Source organism: Myotis daubentonii, chromosome 15 (genome assembly GCF_963259705.1).
Source record: "Myotis daubentonii chromosome 15, mMyoDau2.1, whole genome shotgun sequence".
Classification (NCBI taxonomy): Eukaryota; Metazoa; Chordata; class Mammalia; order Chiroptera; family Vespertilionidae; genus Myotis; species Myotis daubentonii.
Window position 1 is genome coordinate 52,769,610 of NC_081854.1, and position 25,648 is coordinate 52,795,257.

General features: G+C 55.9%; 2 protein-coding genes across 3 annotated transcripts; one reads left to right on the plus strand and one right to left on the minus strand.

Annotated features, from left to right (window-relative positions):
- Positions 1 to 175: 175 nt before the first annotated feature.
- On the plus strand, positions 176 to 19,695 carry PLLP (plasmolipin). Its single transcript, XM_059667964.1, has 4 exons — positions 176 to 458; positions 15,200 to 15,373; positions 17,572 to 17,694; positions 18,484 to 19,695. The coding sequence occupies exons 1-4, from the start codon at positions 324 to 326 to the stop codon at positions 18,598 to 18,600; spliced, it is 549 nt and encodes a 182-aa protein (XP_059523947.1). The 5' UTR covers positions 176 to 323; the 3' UTR covers positions 18,601 to 19,695.
- ARL2BP (ADP ribosylation factor like GTPase 2 binding protein) lies at positions 19,693 to 24,993 on the minus strand. 2 transcript variants are annotated; one of them, XM_059667965.1, is made up of 6 exons: positions 24,775 to 24,993; positions 23,902 to 23,963; positions 22,533 to 22,639; positions 21,532 to 21,617; positions 21,223 to 21,319; positions 19,693 to 20,857 (listed from the first exon to the last, which is right to left on the minus strand). In XM_059667965.1, exons 1-6 carry the CDS (start codon positions 24,828 to 24,830, stop codon positions 20,756 to 20,758), a joined length of 510 nt encoding a protein of 169 aa, XP_059523948.1. In that variant the 5' UTR covers positions 24,831 to 24,993; the 3' UTR covers positions 19,693 to 20,755. The 2 variants fall into 2 exon arrangements, with proteins under 2 accessions (XP_059523948.1, XP_059523949.1); XM_059667966.1 differs by having other exon boundaries at positions 24,685 to 24,984.
- Between the last annotated feature and the right edge of the window lie 655 nt (positions 24,994 to 25,648).

Genomic DNA, 25,648 nt, shown 5'->3' on the forward strand with positions numbered 1-25,648 from the left:
CTAGTCTGGTTCTGGCGGCACCATTTCACGGACTGCGGTCTCAGTCTCCCCGTCTGAGAAGTGGGACGACGCGACTTTGTGCGTCTCCAGGCTGGACCTGCGGGCGGCGAGCGAAGGGTTAAAGGGGCGGGTCCGCGGCGAGGGCGGGGCGGGGCCGGGCCGCACCTGGAGGCTCCAGGATCCCTCCTTCGACGCCGCGCGCAGCGCCGGGAGCGGCGGCCGGAGCGGGTTCCCCCGGGAGGAGCAGCGCAGGAGCCGGGACCCACCGCGGGAGGGGCGGCGGCGGCGGCCGAAGCGACCTCGGGGAGGCGAGCGGAGCCGCGATGGCCGAGTTCCCGTCCAAAGTGAGCACGCGGACCAGCAGCCCCGCGCAGGGCGCCGGCGCCTCGGTGTCCGCGCTGCGCCCGGACCTGGACTTCGTGCGCTCCGTGGTCGGGGTGCTCATGCTGCTGCAGCTGGTGAGGCGCCGGGCCCCCAGGGGATGGGAGCCCCCGGGGGGGCCCTGAGCACCGCATACCCCCCAAACCAGGCCCACACGCGCCCCACACGCCGTGTCCTCCCCGGGGCGCTTTGAGCACCGACGCCCCCGAGATCACCCTGGGACCGTCTCGCCTCGAGAGTCCCCGTCGCCGTCCCTGCGCGCACACGCACGGTGCGCCCGTGTTCAGAGAGGCCACCAACGCCCCATCACCCCCCCCCCAGGTGGTCCCCCGAGGCCACCCACAGACGCGCTCACAGACGCCACGATCCCCGCGTACGACTCGGTCTCTGTGTTGGCTCGCGGGCACCCCGCCCTTGAGAGGACAGTGCCCCAGCCTCCCGGGCACCCAGCCGAAATCCAAGTCCCGTCTCGGCCAGCTCTGTCCGCGGGGCCGCACCCCAGGACGCCCCGGTCTAAGCGAGAGGGCGCATCGGTTCCAGCGCTTGAACTTCGGCCCGGCCCTGTGGGCGCCCCCGCGGGATCCGGGCCCGTCTGGCCTCCGCTGGCTGAGCTGCCGGGTTGCAGCCGGTTTGGCCGGCCTCGCGGACCGAGATACCGCGCCCAGCGCCGGGGGGTGACTTGCGGGAAGCCGGGGCTCAGACTCCTGTGCCTTCCAGACTCTCTGACGGCCGACCGGTGGGAACGCCCGTCCCCCCTCCACACTAGTCCCTGGCCGGAGGGAGTGGGGGGCTTAGCTCTCTTCCACCAAGTGCCCTCTGGTGCAATTCGGGAAGCTGGGTGGCTGCTCCCCAGACCGAGGGCCCGGGCCATTTCCCGAGGAATACGGGGACCCGGAGGTGGGCCGGGACCCCTTTTCCTTAGGGCCTCCCCCGCCGTTCCCCCACCGCTGCGTCCTAGCAGGTCGCCAGGCTCAGGCTGGAAGGAGGGGTCCTCTGAGCACAGACCTCCCTCCTGGCGCCCCTCAGCCTCCTAGGTCAGTGCTGTCTCCGTTTCCCAGGTTCTCGGTCCTCTCCCTGGGAGCCCCCCTCCTGCAGCCCAGCCTCAGATTCTCCCGGCGGGGGTTGTTTAAATTGTAGCTCCTTGGTCCCCACCCCCGGAAAAAATGTGGAATTGGAATTTGAATCTCAGGAAGGGCGGCCCAGAAAATCTACATTTTTTAATTCTTCTCCAGGAGTTGCTTTGGAGAGGGGGTGCGGCCGGGGACTGCCTCAGATCTGGAGCTGCGGGCGAGGCTCTGGGTGGCTGCGAAGGGCTGGGGGGGGTGGGGGGGCAGGCGGGGAGCCGGGTCCCAGGGGTGGGAAAGGGCGGAGAAGTAGGTCAGTTCTGAGTCCGGGAAGCGTCATGGAGGAGAGGGGGCTGTGGAGCAGGACTTCCCTGAAATCGGAGGCCCGGGAGGGAAAGGGTGTTCAGAGGGCGGGGTGCCCCGTGAACTAAGGTGTGGGGACCCGAAAGCAGAAAGGAAGTGGGGGAGAGTCGCCAACAGGTTGGTGAACGTGGACTCGGAGCGTTTGTTTCTGGGGTGGCCAGAAGGCCAGGGCCTTGAGCAGGCCGCCATGTGCTTGGCGGGCTCAGGAGGTGTGGGACCCCAGAGGGATGGCGTTGGGCTGGGGTGATGCCCAGGGTTAGCTCTGGGTAGACGGGACCTAAGCATCCGCTCCGTTTGCATTAGAACAATGGGGATTGGAATAAGTGGAATGAGAGGGATTTCCAATAAGAAGAGCCTCCTGCTGTGCCCATGAAACCAGACGACCACTGGGCGCAGGCTGCCTGGCACTGCTGGGGCCAATTAAGCAGAGACAGGGGGTTGAATCCAATAATGCCGGCAGGATGGGAGAGCCGCAGGCCGCCCGGAAAAGCTGCTCTGCACCCCGCCCCCCCCCCCCCCCCCCCCCCCCCCCCCCGTAAACCGGCAGCTTATATTGGGTAGGACGAAGATCACATGGGGAAGTAAGCAAAAGGACTCCTTCCAAGGCTGACTCCCAGGTCCCAGGGGCGTCCAGCCCCCAGCCAGGTTAGAATGTCCTTTCTTTAATCAGAACAAGGCCATCACGGTCAACAGAGCATGATTTCTTGTAACTATAGCTAGTCCTCAATATTCTATTTCTGTCCCTAACACCTAACACCTGCAAGGACCTTGTGGCTTCCTCCAGGGGAGGCCTGTGTCTCTGACGTTGGGGGGGGGGCGGTCTTCTGTGGGCTCAGCAGACCAATCTTGAACAGTTGGGTCCCCTCACACAGATGTGGACACTGAGGTCTAGATGGAATGCAGTCCTGGAGTGGAGATTGGCACTCAGGTCTCTAGACTCCCAGGGCCTGGGTGTGACTGGGGTGGCCTTTTGGGGTGCAGAGGATGAGGGTCTCCCATCAGAGTTCTGAAGATCCGCTCCTTTTAGTGCCTTCACCAATCAGCTTCTGGGAGAAGCTGCTTCCTGAGCTGTTTCTCTGGCAACGGGCAGTTCCATTGGGTCTGAGGCTGTGGATGGGGGAGGGGTTCACTCAACAGGTTCCACCATCTGCTGGGAATCCATAATAATAGCTCCCCCTAGTCAGGGACCTAAGGGGCTTTATATCCTCTTACTCCTCCCCCTTTCCCAGGTGAGGAAACTGGGGCTCCGAGGTCAGTTCTTTGCCTGAGATCTCACAGCCCTCCTCCCTAGGGGAGCTTAGCCCTGAGTGGTCTGACTTTTCTGGCCTGTGCCCTGGGGATCACACTCAGCTATGCTCCCACCAGGCACAGGGTCTGGCGCTGTTGAAGGACAGGCTGCCTAGAGGAGGTGGGAAATGGGAAGATGAGAGCTGCTTCTCCATTTCCCGGGATGTGGTGAAGTGGCCCAGGTGTGTGTTGGGAGGAGAGGTGTGGGCGCAGGAGATACTCTCTTTGCCTCGTATGAAATGTGTCCTAAAGAACCAACCTCAGTGTTGACTGATGTATCCACCCTCCCTCCTTATCTAGTTCCAAAGTGAACATTAGTCCCAAAGAGACCATTGTACCAGCAATTTGCAGCAAGTTTAAAGCTCTTATTCTTTGTTGAGCTTCCTAGCAGCCTGGGCAAAAGGGGAAACTTGGCGAATTTACGCAGATAGCATCGTGGAAAAGGAAGCAGGCATGTTTGATCTAGAGACTACTCTTTTGATGATAAAAACCTGGAGGTTTGATGCTGCAGATCTTTGTGTGGCTACGGAGTGTAAGAATGTCGTGGAAGGTGTGGTTAATTTGTGCTTCTGGCTGACCCCAAAGCCTTTATAGACTAAGCGTAAAGCGGATGCCGTTACGTGACCATACGTTTGTTATTTTTTAAGATCCTCCCCAAGATGATGGGCGGCAAGCTCAGGGAGGGTGAAGAACTTGCCCGAGGTCGTGGGGTAAGGTGGCAGGGCTGGGATTTGCACTCAGATCTGGAAAGTCAAAGCCTGGCTTTAGCTCTGCTTCCTGTTTTGAGAGTGTTGTTTTTTGTTGGGGGGTGGGTGTTCCTATGCTTTGGAGGAGAAGGGGAGCAGGGCCCCTCAGGGAAGGCTCCCTGACAGAAGTGCGAGCTAAAGGGTGTGGTAAAATGGAAGGAGGAGGCGGTAGGAAGGAGGGTCAGAACAGACCATAGGCTCATGCCAGGGCACCCTCCAGGCCCAAGATGTAGAAGCCGTGTGAATGTCCTGTGGCAACAGCGCCATTGTGTTTGGCACCTTCCATACTTCCTCTTGTCCTACCTCTTGGGAGACCGGTTTGTAGGTGAGTAAACAGATCAGAAGCCTCACCTACGTTCCATCACAATGACCCAGCGTCCAGGGCGGGTGATGCTGAGAGTATTGGTGGGAGCACAGCCCTTGGTTCAAATCCTGCCTCTGCCCCTTCCTGGCTGTGTGATCTTGGGTAAGTTCCCTAATTTCCCTGAGCCTCAGTTTTCTTGGCTGTAAAATGGTGACTGTGGGATTGTGAGGACCGTGGAAGATAATGTCTACCAAGGGCTTACCGTGGAGTATTTTGGGATGGAGGGCACTTAGGAGTCACAGTGTCGTAGAATCCTAGGGTTCTTATGCTTGCTACCAGAGGTCCCTTGGTGCATGCTCAACATGAGCGTGCATGCTTCCAGAGACAGGGAGCTCAGTCCCTCTCGATGCGGCCTGCTCCATCCTGGGGCACTTGGGAGTGTTAGAAAGTTCTTCCTCCTTGACCCTGGCTCTGCCTTCAGCCCCAGCAGGCAGGCCAGCTCCTCTCCAGGGGCGGGGCAGGGCGGGGCCTGAAGGTCAATGGCCTCCAGGAAGAGACTGCCTCGCTGAGGTTCAGGTCTGAGAGGTGTAAGCAGAGGTTGGTTGCGATGGGAACGCAGTGTTGGGGTCCCCCCTGGGGCTTTCCTTAGCGCTGGGATTTGTGGGTTCGGTGTCCTGGGTGCTGCTTTCCAGGCCCTGCAAGCTCACGGGCTCCCTCCCGCGAAGAGCAAACCATGCTTGGTATCGTTAGCTCCGCCCACCTCCCCACTTGTGGCTAGGAGGATGTTGACTTACTTCCAATTAATTTATAATTATGTTATAAATATACGAACACACCCTCCTTAAACATATAAAAACCTACTACAGATAAGGCTAAAGTTATTCTTGGATCTCCTACCCTGTCCCCAAGGGGACCACTATTTTGGGGTGTTTGCAGGTCTTTTTCCTGTGCTTTTAAAGAAAACACTGATGGCTTTATTCTGTATCCTTTGTCCAGGAAGTTGCTTTTCTCACACCCAGTGCACCTGCCATGCAGAGCTGCCTCCCTCGTTTCTAACGCTTTCAAGGGTATCCCATAGCGTCAGGGTAGCCCCCTCTCTTTTAGCCACTTCTCTATCGATGAACCTATTTAACAAATGGTTTGGAAAAATGATTGACAAAAGCCAAACATTCAAACGGTACCAAGGGTGGTCCGTGGAAATACGGTCTTTCTTGTCTCTCCCTGACCGGGCCTGCGAGGCAGCCACCAATATGTGTGTGGGGTTCCAGGGCCAGTTGGTAAATATTTCTACACAGAACCCACATTCCCACTTAAAAAAGCACCAATGGGAACCCCGAGAATCTGTGCCCAGCCATGCCCCCCCCCCCCCCGGGCAATACACCCAGATGTTCTGTCCCAGTGCCCATCGCACTGTGTGTGTCCTTTTCTTTAATCCTTTATTTACTTACTTTCTTTAATAAGTAATGTATTGACAACGCTCCGGAGTCAAATGGAGTGGGAGAGAGCGCAGTGAGAAATCTCCGTCCCTCTTGGTTAGAGCTGGCCCACTCTTCTCAGTTTCCTAGGTGCCCTTTTGTTTTTAAGGAGATCTACGCAAATGTGGCTGTAAATGCCCACCTCTCCCCATTTTACCCAAGGGGTATAGTCTACACACACACACACACACACACACACACACACACACACACGCCCTTCTGCACCCTTTTCCCTTGGACATGTGCCTTGTCGGTCCTTTGGTCTCTGTGTGGAAAGGGGCTTCTGTGAGGGTCTCATTGTGCAGCTGAGGTGTGAATTGCTGGGCCCGCCCCCCTCCATGATAGACACTTGGGCTTTCCTCTTGCTGTTGCCCACCCTGCTGTGCCAGCCACGGAGGGCATCTGTGCCCCACGTTTCCAGAAGTGGGACTACTGGGTTGGGGGGGTGTTTGTGATTTTTAAAAATATATATTTTTATTGATTTCAGAGAGGAAAGGAGAGGGAGAGAGATAGAAACATCCATGATGAGAGAGAATCCTTGATCTGCAGCCTCCTGCACGCTCCCTACTGGAGATAGAGCCTGAAACCCAGGCATGGGCCCTTGACCAGAATCGAACCTGGGACCCTTCAGTCAACGCTGGCCAGGGCTGTGTTCATGATTTTTTGACAGAGATTGCCAAATGCCCCCTGTAGGGGTGCCTCCCGTCCCGCAGTGTGCCTCCGGGGACAGCGCCTGTCCTCGGGCCTCCCCACCAGGGTGAATTAGCCCGCCTCTCACGCGCCCCCGTCTGATGGGCGAAGCTGCAGATTGGGTCAGCATTCTTCTGTCGTCGGTGTAGCTGCTTCTGTCGTCGTCTTATGAGTGAGGTTGATTTTGAAATATGTTTAAGGGCCGTTTGTATTTCCTTGTCTGTATTCCTCGCCCCTCCGACCGAGTTGTGGGGCCGTCTTCCCCCTTGCTACAAGCGCGACAAAATTTGCAGATGTTTTTCCCTAGGTTTTTATTTTGCTCACGGTGTTTTGTTTTGTTTTTATGTTGTTGAATTTCTTTTGTTCTTTTTGGCTTCTGGCAATTGGTTCCCAGAGAGGACTTTCTCACCCCGAGGTAATAAAGCAATTCTGTGTAGAACTTGAAAGAATTCTGTGTAGAAAACCAGGCTGTCATACTCCTGAAAGCCGGCCTTAACGCCTTCCCATCCCACCTCCCCCCTTTCTAAGAGGGCTCGAGCTGCGCCCTGGCAGGCAACTGTGTCTGTCTAGGCCGGTGATGGCGAACCTATGACACGCGTGTTGGAGGTGACACGCGAACTCATTTTTTTTGGTTGATTTTTCTTTGTTAAATGGCATTTAAATATATAAAATAAATATAAAAAATGTAAGTCTTTGTTTTACTCTGGTTGCAAATGTCAAAAATTTCTATATGTGACATGGCACCAGAGTTAAGTTAGGGTTTTTTTTTTTTTCCCAAATGCTGACACACTGAGCTCAAAAGGTTCGCCATCACTGGTCTAGGATATAATAATGTTGTTATACATTGTTGTACTTAATTTTATAGTCAGCTTTTTATTATGATAGAGGATGCAGGTTTCCCACTTTTTTGTGATTTAAAAGTCATATATGTTACAGATTTCAAAAATAACTTATCAAAAAATCTTTCAAATACATGAAAATTGAGTAAAAAATCGCATAGGGAGTTTGTAGGTACCGCCACAGCCAGGAAGGGGCCACGTGAAGGTCCCTCAGGCCCAGAGAGGGCAAGGCACTTTCCCGGGCTCACACAGCAGCAAGCGGTAGTGCTACTGGCTGGGTGACCTTGGGTTGTTTCCTTAATCATCTGTAACTGGAAGAGGACAAGGCCCACGGCAGGGGCCGGCGGGGGTGGGGCCGGGGAGCTGCCCACGGGTGGTGGACAGTCGCTGTTCTGTACACATGGCGAGGCCAGGTGCTGGCCACTGCTTGTCAGCTGGTGAGTTGTTCGTGGTGGGATCCAGTGAGGACCAGGTCCCCATGTCCTGCTCACACGTGGTCTGGGGAAGCCGCAGGGGTCCTGCCCTGGTCCCCATGGCGAATGGGAACCTGATGCGGGGCGGGGGGGGGGGGGCGGGGGGGAGGTGAGCCTGCTTTTCTTGGCAGCCCCGTGAGCCCCAGCCTGGATACTAACAGGTCCTTTGTTGTTGGACTGGGTTGGACCCTCCTGTTTGCCCAAAGGGGAGGGGCCAGGGTGGCACCTCAGGCTCTCACGGAGAGGTCAGGGCAGGAAGGCAAGGGCCAAAGGTCAGGTTCTGCGAATTAAAAAAAACAACAACTCAGTTCTGAAACCTGTGAGTCGGGAATAGCAGGTAGTGTGACAAAGGCCGCCTTTGCAAAGCCCTGAAGGTGACCGACCGGTTGTCATCCCTTTCCCGTGACAGCCTAGGCCGGGAGCTCCCCGAGGCGGGCACCCTGGGCGCCTGGCACGGGCTGGAGCGGCCCTCCGGTGTTTGTTCAGTGACCCAAGGACTGGATTTGGTGACTCACGCCCACTTTGCAGCAAAGGAAAGCGAGGCTTAGGGAGCTGCATGCTGCATGCCCCGTGCTGGCGTGGCAGTCGGGCCGGCAGTGAGCTCTGCGGGTTGTGAAGCTGCTCTGGCCCCCTGCACAGCTGTGGTTCTCGGGTGCTCAGAGGGTAGATGCTCAGGGTGTAGATGCTCAGAGGGTAGATCAGTGGTTCTCAACCTTCTGGCCCTTCAAATACAGCTCCTCATGGTGTGACCCAACCATAACATTATTTTCGTTGCTACTTCATCACTGTCATGTTGCTACTGTTATGAATCGTCATGTAAATATCTGATATGCAGGATGGTCTTAGACGACCCCTGTGAAAGGGTTGTTCGACCGCCAAAGGGGTCGCGACCCACAGGTTGAGAACCGCTGGTGTAGATGCTCAGAGGGTAGATGCTCAGAGGGTAGATGCTCAGGGTGTAGATGCTCAGGGTGTAGATGCTCAGAGGGTAGATGCTCAGGGTGTAGATGCTCAGGATGTAGATGCTCAGAGGGTAGATGCTCAGAGGGTAGATGCTCAGGGTGTAGATGCTCAGAGGGTAGATGCTCAGGATGTAGATGCTCAGAGGGTAGATGCTCAGGGTGTAGATGCTCAGAGGGTAGATGCTCAGGGTGTAGATGCTCAGGATGTAGATGCTCAGAGGGTAGATGCTCAGAGGGTAGATGCTCAGGGTGTAGATGCTCAGAGGGTAGATGCTCAGGATGTAGATGCTCAGAGGGTAGATGCTCAGGGTGTAGATGCTCAGAGGGTAGATGCTCAGGGTGTAGATGCTCAGAGGGTAGATGCTCAGAGGGTAGGTGCTCAGAGGGTAGATGCTCAGGGTGTAGATGCTCAGAGGGTAGATGCTCAGGGTGTAGATGCTCAGGATGTAGATGCTCAGAGGGTAGATGCTCAGGGTGTAGATGCTCAGGATGTAGATGCTCAGAGGGTAGATGCTCAGAGGGTAGATGCTCAGGGTGTAGATGCTCAGAGGGTAGATGCTCAGGATGTAGATGCTCAGAGGGTAGATGCTCAGGGTGTAGATGCTCAGAGGGTAGATGCTCAGGGTGTAGATGCTCAGAGGGTAGATGCTCAGAGGGTAGGTGCTCAGAGGGTAGATGCTCAGGGTGTAGATGCTCAGAGGGTAGATGCTCAGGGTGTAGATGCTCAGGATGTAGATGCTCAGAGGGTAGATGCTCAGGGTGTAGATGCTCAGGATGTAGATGCTCAGAGGGTAGATGCTCAGAGGGTAGATGCTCAGGGTGTAGATGCTCAGGATGTAGATGCTCAGAGGGTAGATGCTCAGAGGGTAGATGCTCAGGGTGTAGATGCTCAGGGTGTAGATGCTCAGAGGGTAGATGCTCAGGGTGTAGATGCTCAGAGGGTAGATGCTCAGGGTGTAGATGCTCAGAGGGTAGATGCTCAGGGTGTAGATGCTCAGAGGGTAGATGCTCAGGGTGTAGATGCTCAGGATGTAGATGCTCAGAGGGTAGATGCTCAGGGTGTAGATGCTCAGAGGGTAGATGCTCAGAGGGTAGATGCTCAGGGTGTAGATGCTCAGAGGGTAGATGCTCAGAGGGTAGATGCTCAGGGTGTAGATGCTCAGGATGTAGATGCTCAGAGGGTAGATGCTCAGAGGGTAGATGCTCAGGGTGTAGATGCTCAGGATGGAGATGCTCAGAGGGTAGATGCTCAGAGGGTAGATGCTCAGGGTGTAGATGCTCAGGGTGTAGATGCTCAGAGGGTAGATGCTCAGGGTGTAGATGCTCAGAGGGTAGATGCTCAGGGTGTAGATGCTCAGAGGGTAGATGCTCAGAGGGTAGATGCTCAGGGTGTAGATGCTCAGAGGGTAGATGCTCAGGGTGTAGATGCTCAGGGTGTAGATGCTCAGAGGGTAGATGCTGGGGGAGCGCGGGAATTCCGAGCGGCCTCCCCCACGCCTGCCCCGCTGCACAGGGGCGGGGTGGCCTGTGGGGTGGTGGTGGCCAGCCCGGGGGCCTGGAGCCTCTGTCCCCTGCGCCTTTGTCTCCTGTGGCACAATAGGTGGCTTTCTGTCCCCATAAAGTCCCTTTCACTCTAGGGAGAAGGGCCAGGGCGGGGGTGGAGGCTGGGCCTGGCCAGCCAAGTGCTGAGTGTCCTCAGATGCCCAGCTGTGTCCCTGCGAGGGGGAACCCTGGGAAAAGGTTCCCCATGGGCCTCAGTTTCCCGGATGGTGCAGTGGGGGGAAGGGAGTCCTGGGGGATGCTGGGTGGCCCCTGCACTTTTCTAAAACATTTGGTTTCCTTTTCAATGTTTAAAAAGCTGAAGACTTGTCCTGGCTGGTGGCTCAGTGGTTAGAACGTCCACCCGAGGACCTAAGGGTGATTTCTGGCCCCGAGTCCAGGCATGAGCAGGAGACAACCAGTCAGTGTATCTCTCTCTCTCTCTCTCTCTCTCTCTGTCTCTCCACCCACCCCCATCCTTCCTTTCCACTCTCAAAAGCAGTGGAAAAAAATATCCTCATGTGAGGATTAACAACAACAACGACAAAAAACTGAAGATTTTTAGAAATTCAGATTCCAGTGTCGCTTGAGGAGTTAGCAGTTCTGGCTGCCTCAGGCCTGCCTTCCCTCAGACACCAGCGCCACAGACCCCACCCCCCTGGAGCCCCTCCGTCACTTCTGTGACTTGCCTGCCTGGCGGCTGCTGAGTTCAAAACCCCTGTGTCCGCCTCCAGGCTCTGAGACGCTGTCCCTCCCATAGGTTTATTCTCCCAAACGCCCCATGGCCGCTCATGCCCACTGCAGCTTGGAACTGTCCTGCACAGCACACACACCCCACTCCCCCCACCCCACCTCCTCACATGTCAGATGACGAAACAGAACAGAAAGGTTAGGTGATTCCTCCAGTGCCACACAGCGAATCTGCAAGGGTTTGACCCAGCCCAGAGAGTGGGGAGGATTAAAGGCAGACTTGGGGTGACCGACTCTCTTTGGGCAAGAGAGGAATTAGCTTAGCACTCGTGGGGTTGATGGGAAAGAGGGCTTTGGGCCATCCTGGAGGAGGCCTGTGTAGAGGGGTGTCAGGCCTCAGACTGAGGTCCCACTGTACAGAGAGGAAGACTGAGGTCCCATTGTACAGAGAGGAAGACTGAGGTCCCATTGTACAGAGAGGAAGACTGAGGTCCCATTGTACAGAGAGGAAGACTGAGGTCTAAAGGTGTAAAGCGTTCTGCTCAGGGACCCTCAGCCTATGGGGAGCAGGAGTGCAGCTCCAGGAGGCACCTGGGCCTCCCCCTTCGGCTAAGCCCGTCTCTGACCGATGGGTGGGACCCACATTGGCACAGGGCCCTTATCTGCCAGGCACCGTGCCTGGTGCTTAACTTGAGATACATTCATTATCTCGCCGGGCCTCACACCCCTGGGAACTGCACACACTATTAAGACCCAAGGACTCCAGGCACAGAGAATGGACTGGAAAACCACAGTGACACCTCTTAGCGTGGCAATGACGGTAGAACAGGTATTGAGTGTTAAGTCTATGTTGGGTGCTGGTCTGAGTACCTTATATGCAGGTGGGCAAAAGGATGTTGACAGTTGCCTTGTGACATTCTTTTGGGTTATTAAAGCGCTTGTAATAATCCTAACCTGCCCGTCTTTTTCCATATGAACAACCGTTACCCTGCTCTTGCACACCTCCTGTATATTTCTCCATCGACACCTCAGAGCTGCCCCAGGAGGTAGGCACGCTTTGAAGATGGGGACACGGAGGTGCAGAGAGGTCCAGCAACTTGCCCGAAGTCGTGCACCCAGGAAGGTGGCAGGATCAGAGCTTGAACGCAGAGAGTGAATAGGCCAAGAACCGATGCCAGCGTCCCACAGTTAAATCAGACCAGGACATCCGCCCGCAGGTTCAGAGAGCAGCCAAGGCAGATGTATTCGTTTCCTAGCGCTGCCATAACGAAAGCACCCCACACGGGAAGGCTTACAACCACAGAAACGTCTTCTCTCGCAGTCTGGAGGCTGGAGGCCCAGACCAAGGTGCTGGCAAGGGCGGTTCCTCCTGGAGATTCGGAAGGAGAGTCTGCTTCAGGCCTCCCAGCCTCTTGTGGTTGCTGACAGTCCTTGGTGTTCCTTGGTTTGGAGACACATCACTGCAGTCTCTGCCTCCGTCTTCACGTGGCGTTCTCTGCGTCTCTGTGTCCAGTTTCCCTCTTAGAAGGACACCAGTCCCTGGATTAGGGCCCACCCTCATGGAGGCATGCCTCTTGGTCTGGCATTGGTGACGAATCTCCCTCGTCTCTGCAGGTGACTTTAACAAAAATATCTCTGTTATCCACTTGCTTAGAAATTCTTTGGGCGGTGCAAAGGTCCTGGGGCATACGTGAATGTGCCTTTTTTTTTTTTTTTTTGACAGTCCTCATTTAAAGAGAAAATGTCTAACCTGAAATCTTTAGGTTTTTAGAAAAAAAGGGGGGAAGGGGCTGCACCTTTAAGATTTCCAGAGAGTTCTCTCTATCGATAGCGCTTGGCTGAGGAGGTGCTGCGGGGGCCTCAGAGTTTAGGAGTAGGGCAGGAGGTTTGTGTGTAAGAGTAGGCCTCGACGATGTGTGTGTATGATGGTGTTGTGGGCAGCGGGGACGTCACCAGGTGTCGGACCAGTGGGTCAGACCAAACCTGGGTTCAGCAACCTCGGTGCTTGGGTTCTGGCTAGAAAAGGATTCAGAGCAAGACCCAAACTGTAAGAGAACATCTGTTGGGTAAGTTACAAGGTAGAAGAAGTAATTCCTGGAGGAAATGGGCTTGGCAAACAGGTTCCAGCGGTAAAGGAAGGGCCCTTGGAGTTTGGGGGCGAGGAAGCCACTGGTAACGTGCAGGGCGGGGCGGGTAGGCGGGTGGCGGGTGGAGGGGGTGTGTGAAGTGGCGGGTGGGGGGGAAGGCACTGGGCGCGCTCGCAGGAGGGAGCGTGTGCTGGGTCCTCCGTCCTAAGTGTTTCAAGGGCGGAGGTTTTAGGGGGGTCCGGGGGAGATCTCAAGCGCATGTGCAGCAGCGTGCCAGGTGTGTCCCTTCAGGGTGGTGGTCTCCACTGATTGGCCAGCACCAGGCAGGGGGTCGTTATCCGATGCAGCTGGTCCCCAGGCTGGTTTTGTTGCTTATCTGGGCCCGGAGCTGAAATCTAACTGAGGCCTGGATGTCATCTGCAGGGAGGAAAGAAAGGCCAGCCATCTGCTAGGGGAGGGAAGGTCACCCTGGGGGCGAGGCCCCACCCTGCAATCGCCCTTTGCTGGGCACCTGGGGCTTTTCACCCTGGCCTGGACGTGGCCCATGGTCCTTGCTCTGCTCACATCTGTCTGCCTATAACATGTAGGGGCAGGTGAACATATAGGCCAGGGACGGGGTCCCAGGTGTAAAGGCAAAGTTCTGCTCCTCCCACAGGGCTCCCCCCCGCCCCCCCGCCCCGTCCCCGCCCCCACCCTCCCCCGCCTTTGCTCAGGTGTCTGCTTCCCACTGAGATCCTTCTTGGCCTCTCATCGAAAATTGCAAGTGACCCTGCCGCCTTTTCTCCCTCTCAGCTGGGGTTCTCCCCTAGCCCTTACCCTGGACCCCCTCCATCTCACTGTGTCTTGGGTTCTTAGCGCCTCTCCCTCCCGGAGAGCAGGGCTTTTGTCTGTTTCAGTCAGAGCCCTGGCTACTTCACAGGTACCTGTTGAATGAATGAACCCTGGGGTCCAGGCAGAGGGGCTGGGCCAGCCCTGGAGGCAGATGGCAGTTGGGGTCCATCCCTCATCCTCGGAACAGTGGGGTTTACTGTTTTATAGACAAGTCTCTGGTCTCTTCTCCCCGCTGGAATATGGGTCCCCAGCAGGGCCACCCAGGCCGGCAGAGGTGTCAACAAATGTGGGGGTGCCCTGTCCTGAGGGGGTGTCCTGGCGCCCTGGGTGGGGGTGCTCCCGTCGATGCTTGGGGCTGTGAGGGAGGAGATGGGGGTGGCAGGGAACCCGTCCGTCTGGTTCTGATGGAGGAATGGACCTTCCTTGTTCTAGGGCAGAAACCGAGGCGGCTGCCTGGACCTGGGCCAGGGCAGTGGGGCCAGAAGGAACAGGAGAAATTCCCGCTGCGTATCCAGCAGCTCCATCTCCCAGAGGCTGGGCGGGAGGGCGGGGCCGGGGTGGGGAGCCTGGGTGCCCAGGGGCCTGGCCCTCCAGCCAGCTGAAGTGTCCTCGTTTGTACACACCACTAAGTAACTCTCAGGGGCCTGGTTCCAGAGGAGGACAGGTCTGGGTTCGAATCCTGCCCTTTACCCACGGGTGGCCCCGATAACCAGGGCACATTTCCCTCTGTTTCTTTTTGGGGGATAGGCTAATAAAGACTCACTGAAGAGAGGGTTGGAGGGGCCTCCCCTGAGCTCCCTGCCTTAGAGCAGACAGACCCTTTACTGTCCCCCCCCCCCCCCCCCCCCCGCCCCAGAAGGGCTGTGTAGATCCCTGTGGCCTAGAGGGCTGGGAATAAATAAATAAAGCAAATACTTCCATACAGAGATCCCGGGTCCTTAACGCAGCCCTAGGACACAGGTGTGGTCCTTACACTAATTTGGCAGATGAGGGACCAAAGCACAGAGAGCTGGCAGATGTGCCCAAGTCACTCAGCTGGCGGGGGTTGGAGGGAGGGGCAGGGACGTTTTAAACCAGCCAGTCTCCAGGGTCCGTGCTGGTAGCAGCTACACAGTCTGCCAGGTGTTAGGGCCCACCCTCCCGTGGGGGGGCGACAGCTTGGCTCTGTGTGAGACAGTCATCCTGCTCTTGGGGAGCTCACAGTCCGGGGGAAGAAACAGAATTTCCATCCTGGGGGGTGGGAGCCCCAAAGAGAGTGCTGGGACCCAGAGTGGAGGAGGGGACCCTGAGCCGGCAGCATTCGGCTGAGACTGAAAGGGAGGACGCTACCAGGCCAGGGCTTGGTTCGCAGGGCTGTGCAGGAGGTGCCAGTAAATGTTTCTCGACTAAATGAAAGTTTGAGGGAGCCCGCCAGCATCAGGCCCGAGTGCTGAGCGCTCCGCGAGACTCGACCCTCTCTCCGCTCCAGGCGCTGGGGCTGCTGGTGTGGGCCCTGATCGCCGACACCCCGTACCACCTGTACCCGGCCTACGGCTGGGTGATGTTCGTCGCTGTCTTCCTCTGGCTGGTGACAATCGCCCTCTTCGTCCTCTACCTGTTCCAGCTGCACATGAAGGTGTACAGGGTGCCCTGGCCGCTGGTGGTGAGTCTGGGGTGGGGGGGCTCCAGGCTGAGCTGTGGGTGTGACCTCCCCGAAATGAGAGGTGGCGGGTGGGATGGTTGCAGTCCTGGGGCCCTCCGCTAGCCCGCAGAGCTGGGGGTGGGGGGTGGATGGCTTGGTGGCCAGTTTTTCTGGGCACTGGGAGTGGAGCCAGGAGGTTCACAGGCCTGGCTTTCTCGGGGGGAAGGGAGTAGAGATCAGGGGCTGTTGGCTGGAAAGACCAGAGGCCATTTGGAGTCTTAAATATATTTTTTCTTTTGGGGGCAGTTGGAGTTTGAGCCTGTGTGGCAGAGGGTCTCTGGAGGCTGGGCTGGCCTGGCAGGAATACCCAGGCTGCCTGGTGTGTGCGGGGCGGCGTGTGCGGGGCGGCGTGTGCGGGGCGGTGTGTGCGGGGCTGTGTGTGCGGGTGGTGTGTGCGGGGCGGGGTGCGCAGGGGCGGGGTGCACAGGGGCGGGGTGCGCAGGGCGGTGTGTGCAGGTGGTGTGTGTGTGGGGCGGTGTGTGCAGGGCGGTGTGTGTGTGGGGCGGTGTGTGCAGGGCGGTGTGTGCGGGGCGGTGTGTGCAGGTGGTGTGTGTGCGGGGCAGTGTGTGTGCAGGTGTGTGTGCGGGGCGGTGTGTGCAGGTGGTGTGTGTGCGGGGCGGTGTGTGCAGGTGGTGTGTGCAGGGCTGTGTGTGCAGGTGGTGTGTGTGTGGGGCAGTGTGTGCGGGGTGGTGTGTGCAGGGCTGTGTGTGCAGGTGGTGTGTGTGTGGGGTGGTGTGTGCGGGGCGTTGTGTGCGGGGCAGTGTGTTTCCGGGGCGGTGTGTGCAGGATGCGCTCGGGTGCAGCAGGGCGTCCACCCGCTGCCTCCAGGGTGGAGCCCTGCAGCGGGCGAGGGTGGAGTCCCAGGTTCGCCCAGGTCAGGCTCCTCCGGACAGAGCGGGCACAGGAAGCGCCCGGGCCAGACGCAGAGAAAGCGCTGGCTTTTTTCTCTGACCCGGAAAACCCCTGCAGCTGGGCTCTGAGGCTCTCAGTGAGCGAGAGGAGAGAGAGGCACATGATTGTAAGACAAGCAAGGCTGGGACCAGGCAGCATTGTTTGCAATTCAATGACTTCTTAAACCGAGGAAACGTGAGTCATCCTCAAGACAGACCCGGTTTGTTGGATCTTGACATCACTGGCAGGAGCCAGGCAGCGTTTGCAGCAGGAGCCGGGCATGCAGGGAACGTCCTGGGGCGAGGAGGGGGTCCAGCCCCCCGCCCCATGGCCCTGGAGATGGAGGGGCCCCACTGCCTCCAGCCTCACGGTTGATGGCAGGCGGTTCCTTTCCCAGGCCATGACGCAGGCCATCTCGTACACTCCCAGGCCTTTTCCCAGAGGCTGGATCGGGCTTGCTGAGTTGGGGTTTTTCTGGGGTTTTACCAGGCTGGCAAGATATGTGTAGTGGGTTAGGAGTGGGTTCCGGGGAGCCCAGTACTCATCGGCCCACAGGGACCCCCTCTACTCGGTTCCAACTGCGGTTAGTGGGAAGCAGGCTGCCTGGTGCCAGATCTCCTTGTATTTTATGATTGAAAGATTTTATGAAATCTTCAGGTTTTCATATGAAGTCGAATTTTACAATGTTGGTGACTTTATAAATAAACTATGGGATGAACTGAGCATGTCTGAGGGCCACCAGTTCGCAGTCTCTGTTAAGACCATGGACTGGCTCCAGGGGCCACGGGTTGGAGAAAAGGCCCCTGGGCCTGGCTGTCCGCTAAGGGTCCTCCTGGCCAGTCTGGCTCAGGGTCCTGCTGGGTCCCGACCCTGGCATTTGACGTGGGGCCTTGAGCCTAAAATGTGGCCAAAAGGGGAACAGATTCCTCCCACTTGGGGCAGAGCGGGATGTGGAACCCCCCACCCCCAGGCCTGCAGTGGCCCTGCGTGGACATGGAGGAGCGGCCTGGAGTCTTTAGCTGATGGCTGCACTCAGTGACGGGCTGGGTTCGGCCTCTTGCCATGGGGAATGGGTCTTGCCCGCTGGGCATGTCGCTGCCCCGACCAGCTCCCCGCAGCCTTGATGTTCGTGCTCCGCTCAGGTGTCTCCATCCCCATCCTCAAGGGCCAGCCCCTTCTGGCTGCTCAGGGGGGTGCAGGTGGGAGCCGTGAGGTCCCAGTTAGGGAAGTCTCGCGTCTCCAGCCAGCTCTCTCTTCTCCCGCCCCAGCTGATGGCATTTAACATGGGCGCCACCGTTCTCTACGTCACGGCCTTCATCACCTGCTCCGCGTCGGTGGAGCAGACGTCCCTGAAGGGCACCCGGCAATACAACCAGCGCGCAGCTGCCTCCGTAAGTACGGCTCCCTGGGGCTCAGCAGTGACCGGGGATTGGCCAGAGCGAGGGCTGTGCCCCTGGACCCCACTGCTCCCTGGTCTGAGGCCAGGCACCTGCCGCCTCCCGAGTTCTCGTCCTAACTCAGCAGGTCTCAGGGGAGCCCAGCCTTCGGTCCCCCCACAGTTAACAGAAAGGCCTGAAGGAGCACCAGGCTTGGGAAATACCTTGTGGTGAATGGAAGTTTGGGTTAACCTTTGAACTTGGCTGTCAATCAGTTGCAACTCAATGACTTAGGATTGTAGGCAGCCCCGCCCCTCCCCCACCAGAGAATCTTAAAAACTATGGCCCCAATCCTTACCTTGAAAAGGGCACATGCAAAGACCTTTTGGTTTAGACCACTTGGGATTCACAGGCTCTCCCACGAACAGATTCCGGAAGATTCCTAGGGTAGCTTTGGAATGTTGCCTTTGAAAAACAAAATCCCTCGTGTCTAAAGTAGCTTCTGCCCCTCAATCATGCTTGTTAGCATGTTGTCCAGCTGCCTATCACATACCTGTCTGCGTGGTTAAGGGTTCCCCCCACTGGAATGTAATGTCAGCACCATCAGCCCCCAGCAATTAGATGCTCGATGAGTGTGCAGCTGAGGAGAGGGTGTGGCTGCCAGAGCAACGGGTCCGGGTCATGGAGGAGCCCTAGGCCCCACTGTGCCTGCCCCAGGCTGCCCACGTCCTGCTAGCGTCACTGTCACCACCCCCTCCCCCGAGCCGCGCTGTAGACGACTCAGCGTCTCCTCTCCTCTTTCAGTTCTTCTCGTGCTTAGTGATGATCGCCTACGGACTGAGCGCTTTCTTCAGCTTCCAGGCCTGGCGAGGAGTCGGCAGCAATGCGGCCACCAGTCAGATGGCTGGCGGCTATGCCTAAACCCCTGACCACGGCCCACCGTGGGGCTGAAGGCTGCAGCCGGGTCACACGCGGGGGGCCCTGCGGGTCAGCCCAGAAGGGAAGACACTTGCTCCTGTCTGAGCGTCAGACGTGGGCTCACCCAACACTCCTAAGGCATCTGATCCTCCCTCTGGCTCGACCGGGTCGCCGCGCGTGGACTGGAGCGAGCCAGCAGCCGAGACTCTCGTCCCCCTTATTCCGCAGAAGGTGACGGGGGACGCGGGCTTGCCGTCTGCTCCGTCTAGAGGACCTCAGCGTCCAAGGCGGGGCCCCGCCTTCTCACCAGCACTAAGCACACTAACAAGGACCCCGGCCCTGCCGCCCCCACCCACCCTATGGTTATAAGCCTAACCAGCAGCATGTATTTATCGTCATCACAGTCTCTGATCCAGGAGCGCGGAGCAAGCTCATGAAACCGTGCCGGGTCCTTAAAACACAATTCCGACCTGACCCTCCCCCAAGCCAACATGTCGTTGGAGACTTTTCTGACAGCGTGCTCTTCCTTCCCTGTATTTCACACTTACGGTTATTTTTTTAAAAGAGTGACTTTTAATTTTTTTTTGTTAATCCTCACCCAAGGTATTTTTCCATTGATTTTTTAGAGAGAGTGGAAGAGATAGGGAAAGACAGAGAAACATCGATGTGAGAGAAACACATTGATTGGTTGCCTCCTGCACATGACCAGGGCCCAGGCCGGGGCGGAGCCTGCAACCATGGTACATGCCCTTGACCGGAATCGAACCCAGGACCCTTGGTCCACAGGCCCACTATCCACTGAGCCAAACCAGCTAGGGCCACTTACGGTTATTTAGAGCAGATTGGCTTTAAGCAACTTCTCAATGATGAAAGCCTGTCTCAGAGGCTCCCTCCCTTCCCAAGCCCTAGTCTGTAACAGCCGTTTGGGGAAAGCCTCCGTCAATACGGCTGCTTCCCTGACCCTGCTGATTGGACACTTGGGACATGGAGGTGGGGCATCAAGGCCTTGCCTGGTGAGTTGTCATATGCTTGGTGGTGACTGTTTTCATTTTTTTTGTTTTGTTTTTTACAAAAATAAAGACAGAAGAACTCGTCTGAGTTGGTTCTTGCAAAACACCTCAATTTTACTTAACGATACAAAAGCACTTAACGAGCGCCACATCAGTACAGAAAACACACAGCTCATCCTTTAAAACCAGAACAGCCACATGAAGTCAGTACAGAGTCTTATTTTTATTTTAAAAACATCTAAGGTGCACACCGGGAGCTGAGCTAACCAGCAGACACCACGCTGGTGGGAAGGTTTTGACAGGAAAGCATTGCAGACCCTCTGTTCCAACAGAAAACCTAACCACCCGGTTTACACAGAAAAAGCTGGCGCGAGCCTGCACGAACACACATGCTGAGCAAAGGGGACCTGACCTACTTCAGCGGAAGCACACACTCGAGGGCGCCAACGGAGCCTCCGCGTTCGTGGCACTAACAACTAAAAAGCTTATAATACTTTGATCTTGAAGTGGGTAATCGTGGAACTTCCAAGATTATATCCACTAGGTTAGCCTGAGTATTCATCTATAAAAATAGTTTCTTTCAAAAATGCTTACAGGAGAGCTCTGGAAATGGGGGGCTACATCAGGACCGGAAGACAGTGACACGGGGACAGGGACTGCGGGTGGGAGACTAGGCGTTGCCTCGGACATGTAGCTTTTAGGTAAAGGACATCTCTCTCGGTGACTCAGCCAGCCAAGACTCGGTGGTGGTAAGGGCTCCAGAAGTTTCAAGTCCGGCGGCAGCTTGAGGAACACCCTAGATAAATGCTCCCAACCAGGGAAACCCATGGGTGCGACACCCCAACACATGTGCGGGGGAAGCAAGCCCCCAGGTGGAATGCTGGACGTGGACTTGTCCACAGGCGCTGACAAGCCCCCGAGAGAAAGCCCACCGAGGGAGGAGCACTAGGGTTACTGAACACAAGGGTTTTCTGAAGAAACGGGTCTCAGGAGGGTCATACCATTTTTTTTCCTCCATCAATACTTGATGTTAACGAAGGATTGCGGAACAGAGCCGGTCTCCCCAAGATCTATCCTGTCGCTAGCTGTAGCTGACGCCTGTCCCGTGCCCTGGGCTGATGTTGAACAATCTCGTTGCTGGAAGGGACCTAGTGCCGCAGGTGGTTCTGGGAAGCGGGCAGGGAGGATGACTTGCACAGTGACGTCACCACGAGACCACTGCTTAAGTCCAGTCCCCGGCCTTCTTTTTCCTGCAAGGGAAACGAAAACTTCAAGAGGCAAGACATAAAACTCCCTCGCTCAGAGCCCGCCTGGGGAAGGAGGCGCCCAGGGTGGGGGTGTGGGGCACCAGGAGCACAGGGAGGGGAGGGTGATTTGCACTTTTGCTCAGCACTGGCCACGGTCAGTCTTAACCACAGAACGGGATTCCTCGGTGAGGAGGACAGCAGCTCACTGACACCCACTAGGTGCCACTGGCCAAGCTCACAGGGAGAAGCTGGGAGGTGGTTTGTGTTAGTTCTTAGAACGTTCTAAGTGGTTCAGTGTGGCCAACGGAACAGGCAAGAGTGACTTACTAAAAACACAAAATTAAAAGAAGAAAAAACAGGTGACTTACTGCTCTGTAGTCCAAAAACATTTCTTTAAAAGCCAGAAAATCGGTAAACGTGAGCAGCATGTCGAATATGTCACCGGCCACCTCATCTTTGTGGTGCCTGCAAAAGGAAAGGGTGGCTGTTTCACAATGAATGGTGAACACTGTCTCTTCCAGGCTTCGGTCAAAGGTTCTGAGGCCCTTCTACCCTGGACCCAACCACCAAGCGCTCTCAGCCTTGATGACAAGCACTGGAAGAAAGAGGGTCTTTTTTTCCAGACCGAAGGAGGAGGGAGGTGAAAAAGGCAAAACACAGAGTCAGGCTCAACTCACTGTAAGGTTGTCGTGAAGGCCGCCATGTTGAAGCCAGGAATCCGCTCCAGTAGCTGTTCTTCGATGTACTTTTCCACTAAAGAAATCTAAGTGAGAAAGATCTTGTCAGGCCTCAGGACTGCTTTTCAGAAAGCCTGTCCTAAGAGCCGACCCTGTGTGCCAGGCCCTGTGGTGAGTGCCAGGGACACCAAAGAGACCAAAACACAGCTCCTGGCCTGTTGGACGGCCTGGCCCACGGAGGGAGAGGCACTAGGTCATTCTACTGGAACAACACGCATGCTCTCCGACCAGTAGGGGCAGCAGCAGGGCTCCCCACACCCCTGGCCGGAAGTGAGGAATGAAGTGGCTTTTTCTTCCTGGGCAGGTGGGATCTGTGCAGAACAGACACAGAAGTTCTGGACAGAGGCAATCCAGGGTCCTTAGAAGCTGAGGCCTGGCCTGAGGGAACCTGCACTGACTGCCGAGCTGCTATGTTAAGAAAAGAAGGTTCCGGAGACTAAAGCCCATTCTCAGCCAGATGGTATCATTCCAGGAGGCCCTGACCTTGGCAGAGGGGGGACACCCAAGGGTCAAGAATGGAAGTTCCCGGATTCTAGTCTTGGTTTTGCCACCCACTAGTTAGCGGTGTTGGTCTTGGTTTTCATGTTCACCTGATAAACATACATACCTGGGTTAGTAATAGGAAGAGTGTGTGAAAGCCAAAAGGTCAAATAAATGCCTGGTGTGGTGGCCCCACGTATTGTAACTGAAATCAGGATTATGATAAAGCCAAACAGCTTGTAAAATAGAAGTTAATGAGATCATCACATATTTGAAAAACAGCCCCAAAAGCTGTGTGTGGGAAAGTGACAGGAGATGAGAACTAAACCAGATTCTAACAGAATTCCTGGCAGGGTACGGTGGCAGATTTGAAAATCAAGCACATTTCAGCATCTTTTGATTCTAAATTCACATTTTAATGAGACCCTAATCTCTGGCAAGAGAAATAGAAATCCACTTACATATTCGTTAAAAATAGGCGTGTAGATGAGTTTATTCTCTTCTGTGTCTTCAAATTCCTGGTAGTACTTGTCCATGAAATTTCTCTGTAATAACTGGAACTCGTCATCTGAACCACAATAAAAAAACAACTATTATTTTTAATGCAAACTAAAAACCATTCTGATTTACAAACAGGCAGGAGTTACATGTCAGAAGTGGTTTCTCAACAGTTAGTCTCCAGGAGAGAAAACTAAAGGTGTTTAAAGGCAAAGAGTATTAAACCCGGTACCCTTCAGTCCGCAGGCTGACACTCTGAGACCCACTTAGCCACCTGGCTTTTTAAAAAAATATATATTTTTATTGATTTCAGAGAGGAAGAGAGAGATAGAAACATCAATGATGAGAGGGAATCATTGATTGGCTGCCTCCTGCACGTTGGACTGAGCCCGCAACCCAGGCGTGTGCCTTTGACCAGAATTGAACCTGGGACACTCTATCCACTGAGCCAAACCAGTTAGGGCCAAACTGGCTTTTTTATTAGTATTTTAAAAATTGTACTTAAATATACACAACAGCCGTAGCCAGTTTGTGATAGTCTGGATTTACAGGAGTTCATTTTCCCACAGGGCACAGGGTATCCATAAAAGGCAAAAGAACTCAAAGTATTCCTCAGTATCCCCTCCCCCCGAAACCCTCAGATCCACATGGAATGAGGGCTTAGTGGTGAAACATCTGTATTTACAGGTAAGGGCATGACCCTTTACCATACCTACCTGGACATACAAAAACTCGGTCAGTGACTTTCAGACTAAACTAGAGTAAGAGACACAGCGAGTAACACCAAATCTCAGCCTTCTTTTCCCCAATCTCAGAAGACTTGAAGTCAATCGACAACATTGTCTCAAATTTTAAGTTTCTCCCTCCCACAGGTGCCTTAAACCTTTGGTGCCAATTCCTTAGTAGGAATTATGAGTGCCAAAATGAACCCACAAACAGGAAATTGTTTGGTTTATGCATGTGCGCTATGGTGATGGCATTACCTCATATAAAAATGTTAAAAAGGAAAAACTAAAAAGTTGAATTGCTTTTCATCTCTGATATAAGGTAGATCAATATTTCCTGAAGTTTTGCCCAGAGCCCCGTAACGTCTAGGTGTCGACTTTCCTGAAAAGTTCCTTCCTGAGGCCAGAATCGGTGGGGATCTGCCGTGTTAAGCACAGTGTGGGCTGTTTGCCTCTCAGACAGATCACAGTAGGGTTTAACGTTACGCTGTGCTACATTAAAATCTATACGCAGCTGGACGTCTTCTCTCTCAAAAATGAACTCTGTGTCCTTAAAAGCACGGGTCTGAGACGTGAGAGCACAGGCCACGCCGGCAAAGAGGCTCACCCATGATAATGTCCTCCAAGTAGCCAACCACAGCGTCGAATTCTGCATCAGAGGCGGAGGAGCTGGAAAACATGCCTGGATTAGGTGCTGTTTCAAATCGTGTTGTGTTTTTAATTACGTACATTTTCATGCACACACACACACACAAATGGATAGCGAAATAGGCGTCCTATCCCTCAGCTTCAGAATTAATTACTGTCTAATCTAATCTAACAATTCCAAAGAGAATAAAACCCACTGGGCGCATCTGGGACATCCAAGATGAACAGCAATGCCTCCACTTTTCAGAAAACCCGATGTGCCACACAGAATTACAAAATGGGACAAATAAAGGGTCGCATAGGCCATCTTCCCGGCTGCTCCGCACGTCTCCCGTGGGGCCCGCTCACCACATCTTGGCCGGCAGCCTACCCCTCGGCTGGTGCCCGGACCCGGGACCCGGCGCGGGCGATGCCGGCCGGGAGGGGGCACTGAGACCAGGAGCCCGGGTGCTGGCGGGTCCTCTCCCGGGGCCGGGCCTCGGCAGCTCCAACCGCCAGGTTTGGCCGACGACGGAAGAGCGGAGGCGGGGGTGGGGATTGTGATGGAGGCGCTGGTCAACGCGTGACACCCGCCCTGCCCTCCCGTCCTCCGGGCCCGAACCAAGGGTCGCACCAGCGACCGAACCGACCCCGGGGATTGGGGCGGCGCCTGGACAGCCCCCCACCCGCCAGGGGACCCGTTCCTAAGGGCAGAGGCCGAGACGGAGCGCCAGCGGGCCCGGGCCCGGGGAGGGTCACCTACGAAGACAGCACGAAGCTCTCCTCCTCTAGGGTGTCCATCGCCGCCGCCGCATCCACCCCGCGCAGGCGAGCCGGCCCGTCCGCCTCCTACCCGGCCCGCGGCCCGGACGCAACCTCCGTTCTGCCCCGCAGAGCCCCAACGGGCATCGGGGAGGCCGTGCCGCCGAGGCCACGGGCGGGTCACGGCCTAGCCACGCGCGGGCCGGGCCTCTGCCCGCTGGGCCTCCGCGCGAGCGTCAGCAGCCGCCGCAGGGGCCTGGCGGCGAGCACCGACCTCGGGGCGCCGCGCCCGCCTCCGGTCACCATGGTCACCGCAACCTCTTCCGCTGCCGTGTAACGCCCGTCAGCCAATCACAGACGCGCGTTGCCCGGAGCCAGGGGCGGGACAAGCGGGAGGAGGAAGTGAGGGAAAAGGACGGGAAGTCGCGGGAGGTGGGGCGAGTGGAGGGCGGAGGGGGTGGAAGCCGGGCCTCCGTGAGCACCAAGGGCTCGGTGACGTGGTCTCTCCCTGTGCGGCCATTACATCTCACGTCGCCCCCGTTTTATGGAAGGAATCCAAGCCAAGTGCCTCAGTTTCCCCACCTGCAAGTAAGACTTAAGATGAAGTAGTTTACAGCGGATTTTGAGAGCACTATACGTAGCAGATCTCTTGAGAGGCAGTCCTTAGTTTTGGAAGCAGATAATTGCCGATGTGCGAGGCAGCTACTCCCTCTCGTGGAAGGAAAGCCTCATCGCAAGAAGTGGGTGTCTTGTACGTCACGCATATTCACATCATAAAGATTCGGCAGTAAATGGTCTCTTGGCCAATTAGGCGAGAGGAAAGTTGATAGAACCCCTTTGAGCAACGCAATCAGGAAAAAAGTCCACTCCAATGCTGCCAAATTTTGCCAAAAAGATTCCCTAGAGCACATTCCTCTTGACTGGACCACTGGGCATCGTCTCTCCGGTCGCATTTATACATCTTG

Excerpts from the sequence above, each read along its gene's own strand:
- ARL2BP (XM_059667965.1), bottom strand. The coding sequence starts at position 24,830 with ATGCCCGTTGGGGCTCTGCGGGGCAGAACGGAGGTTGCGTCCGGGCCG. Across the intron at positions 23,964-24,774 it reads GCGTCCGGGCCGCGGGCCGG|CTCCTCCGCCTCTGATGCAG; the intron begins GTAGGAGGCGGA and ends CATGTTTTCCAG. Across the intron at positions 21,618-22,532 it reads CGCCTATTTTTAACGAATAT|ATTTCTTTAGTGGAAAAGTA; the intron begins GTAAGTGGATTT and ends TTTCTCACTTAG.
- PLLP (XM_059667964.1), top strand. The coding sequence starts at position 324 with ATGGCCGAGTTCCCGTCCAAAGTGAGCACGCGGACCAGCAGCCCCGCG. Across the intron at positions 459-15,199 it reads TGCTCATGCTGCTGCAGCTG|GCGCTGGGGCTGCTGGTGTG; the intron begins GTGAGGCGCCGG and ends TCTCCGCTCCAG. Across the intron at positions 17,695-18,483 it reads ACCAGCGCGCAGCTGCCTCC|TTCTTCTCGTGCTTAGTGAT; the intron begins GTAAGTACGGCT and ends CTCCTCTTTCAG.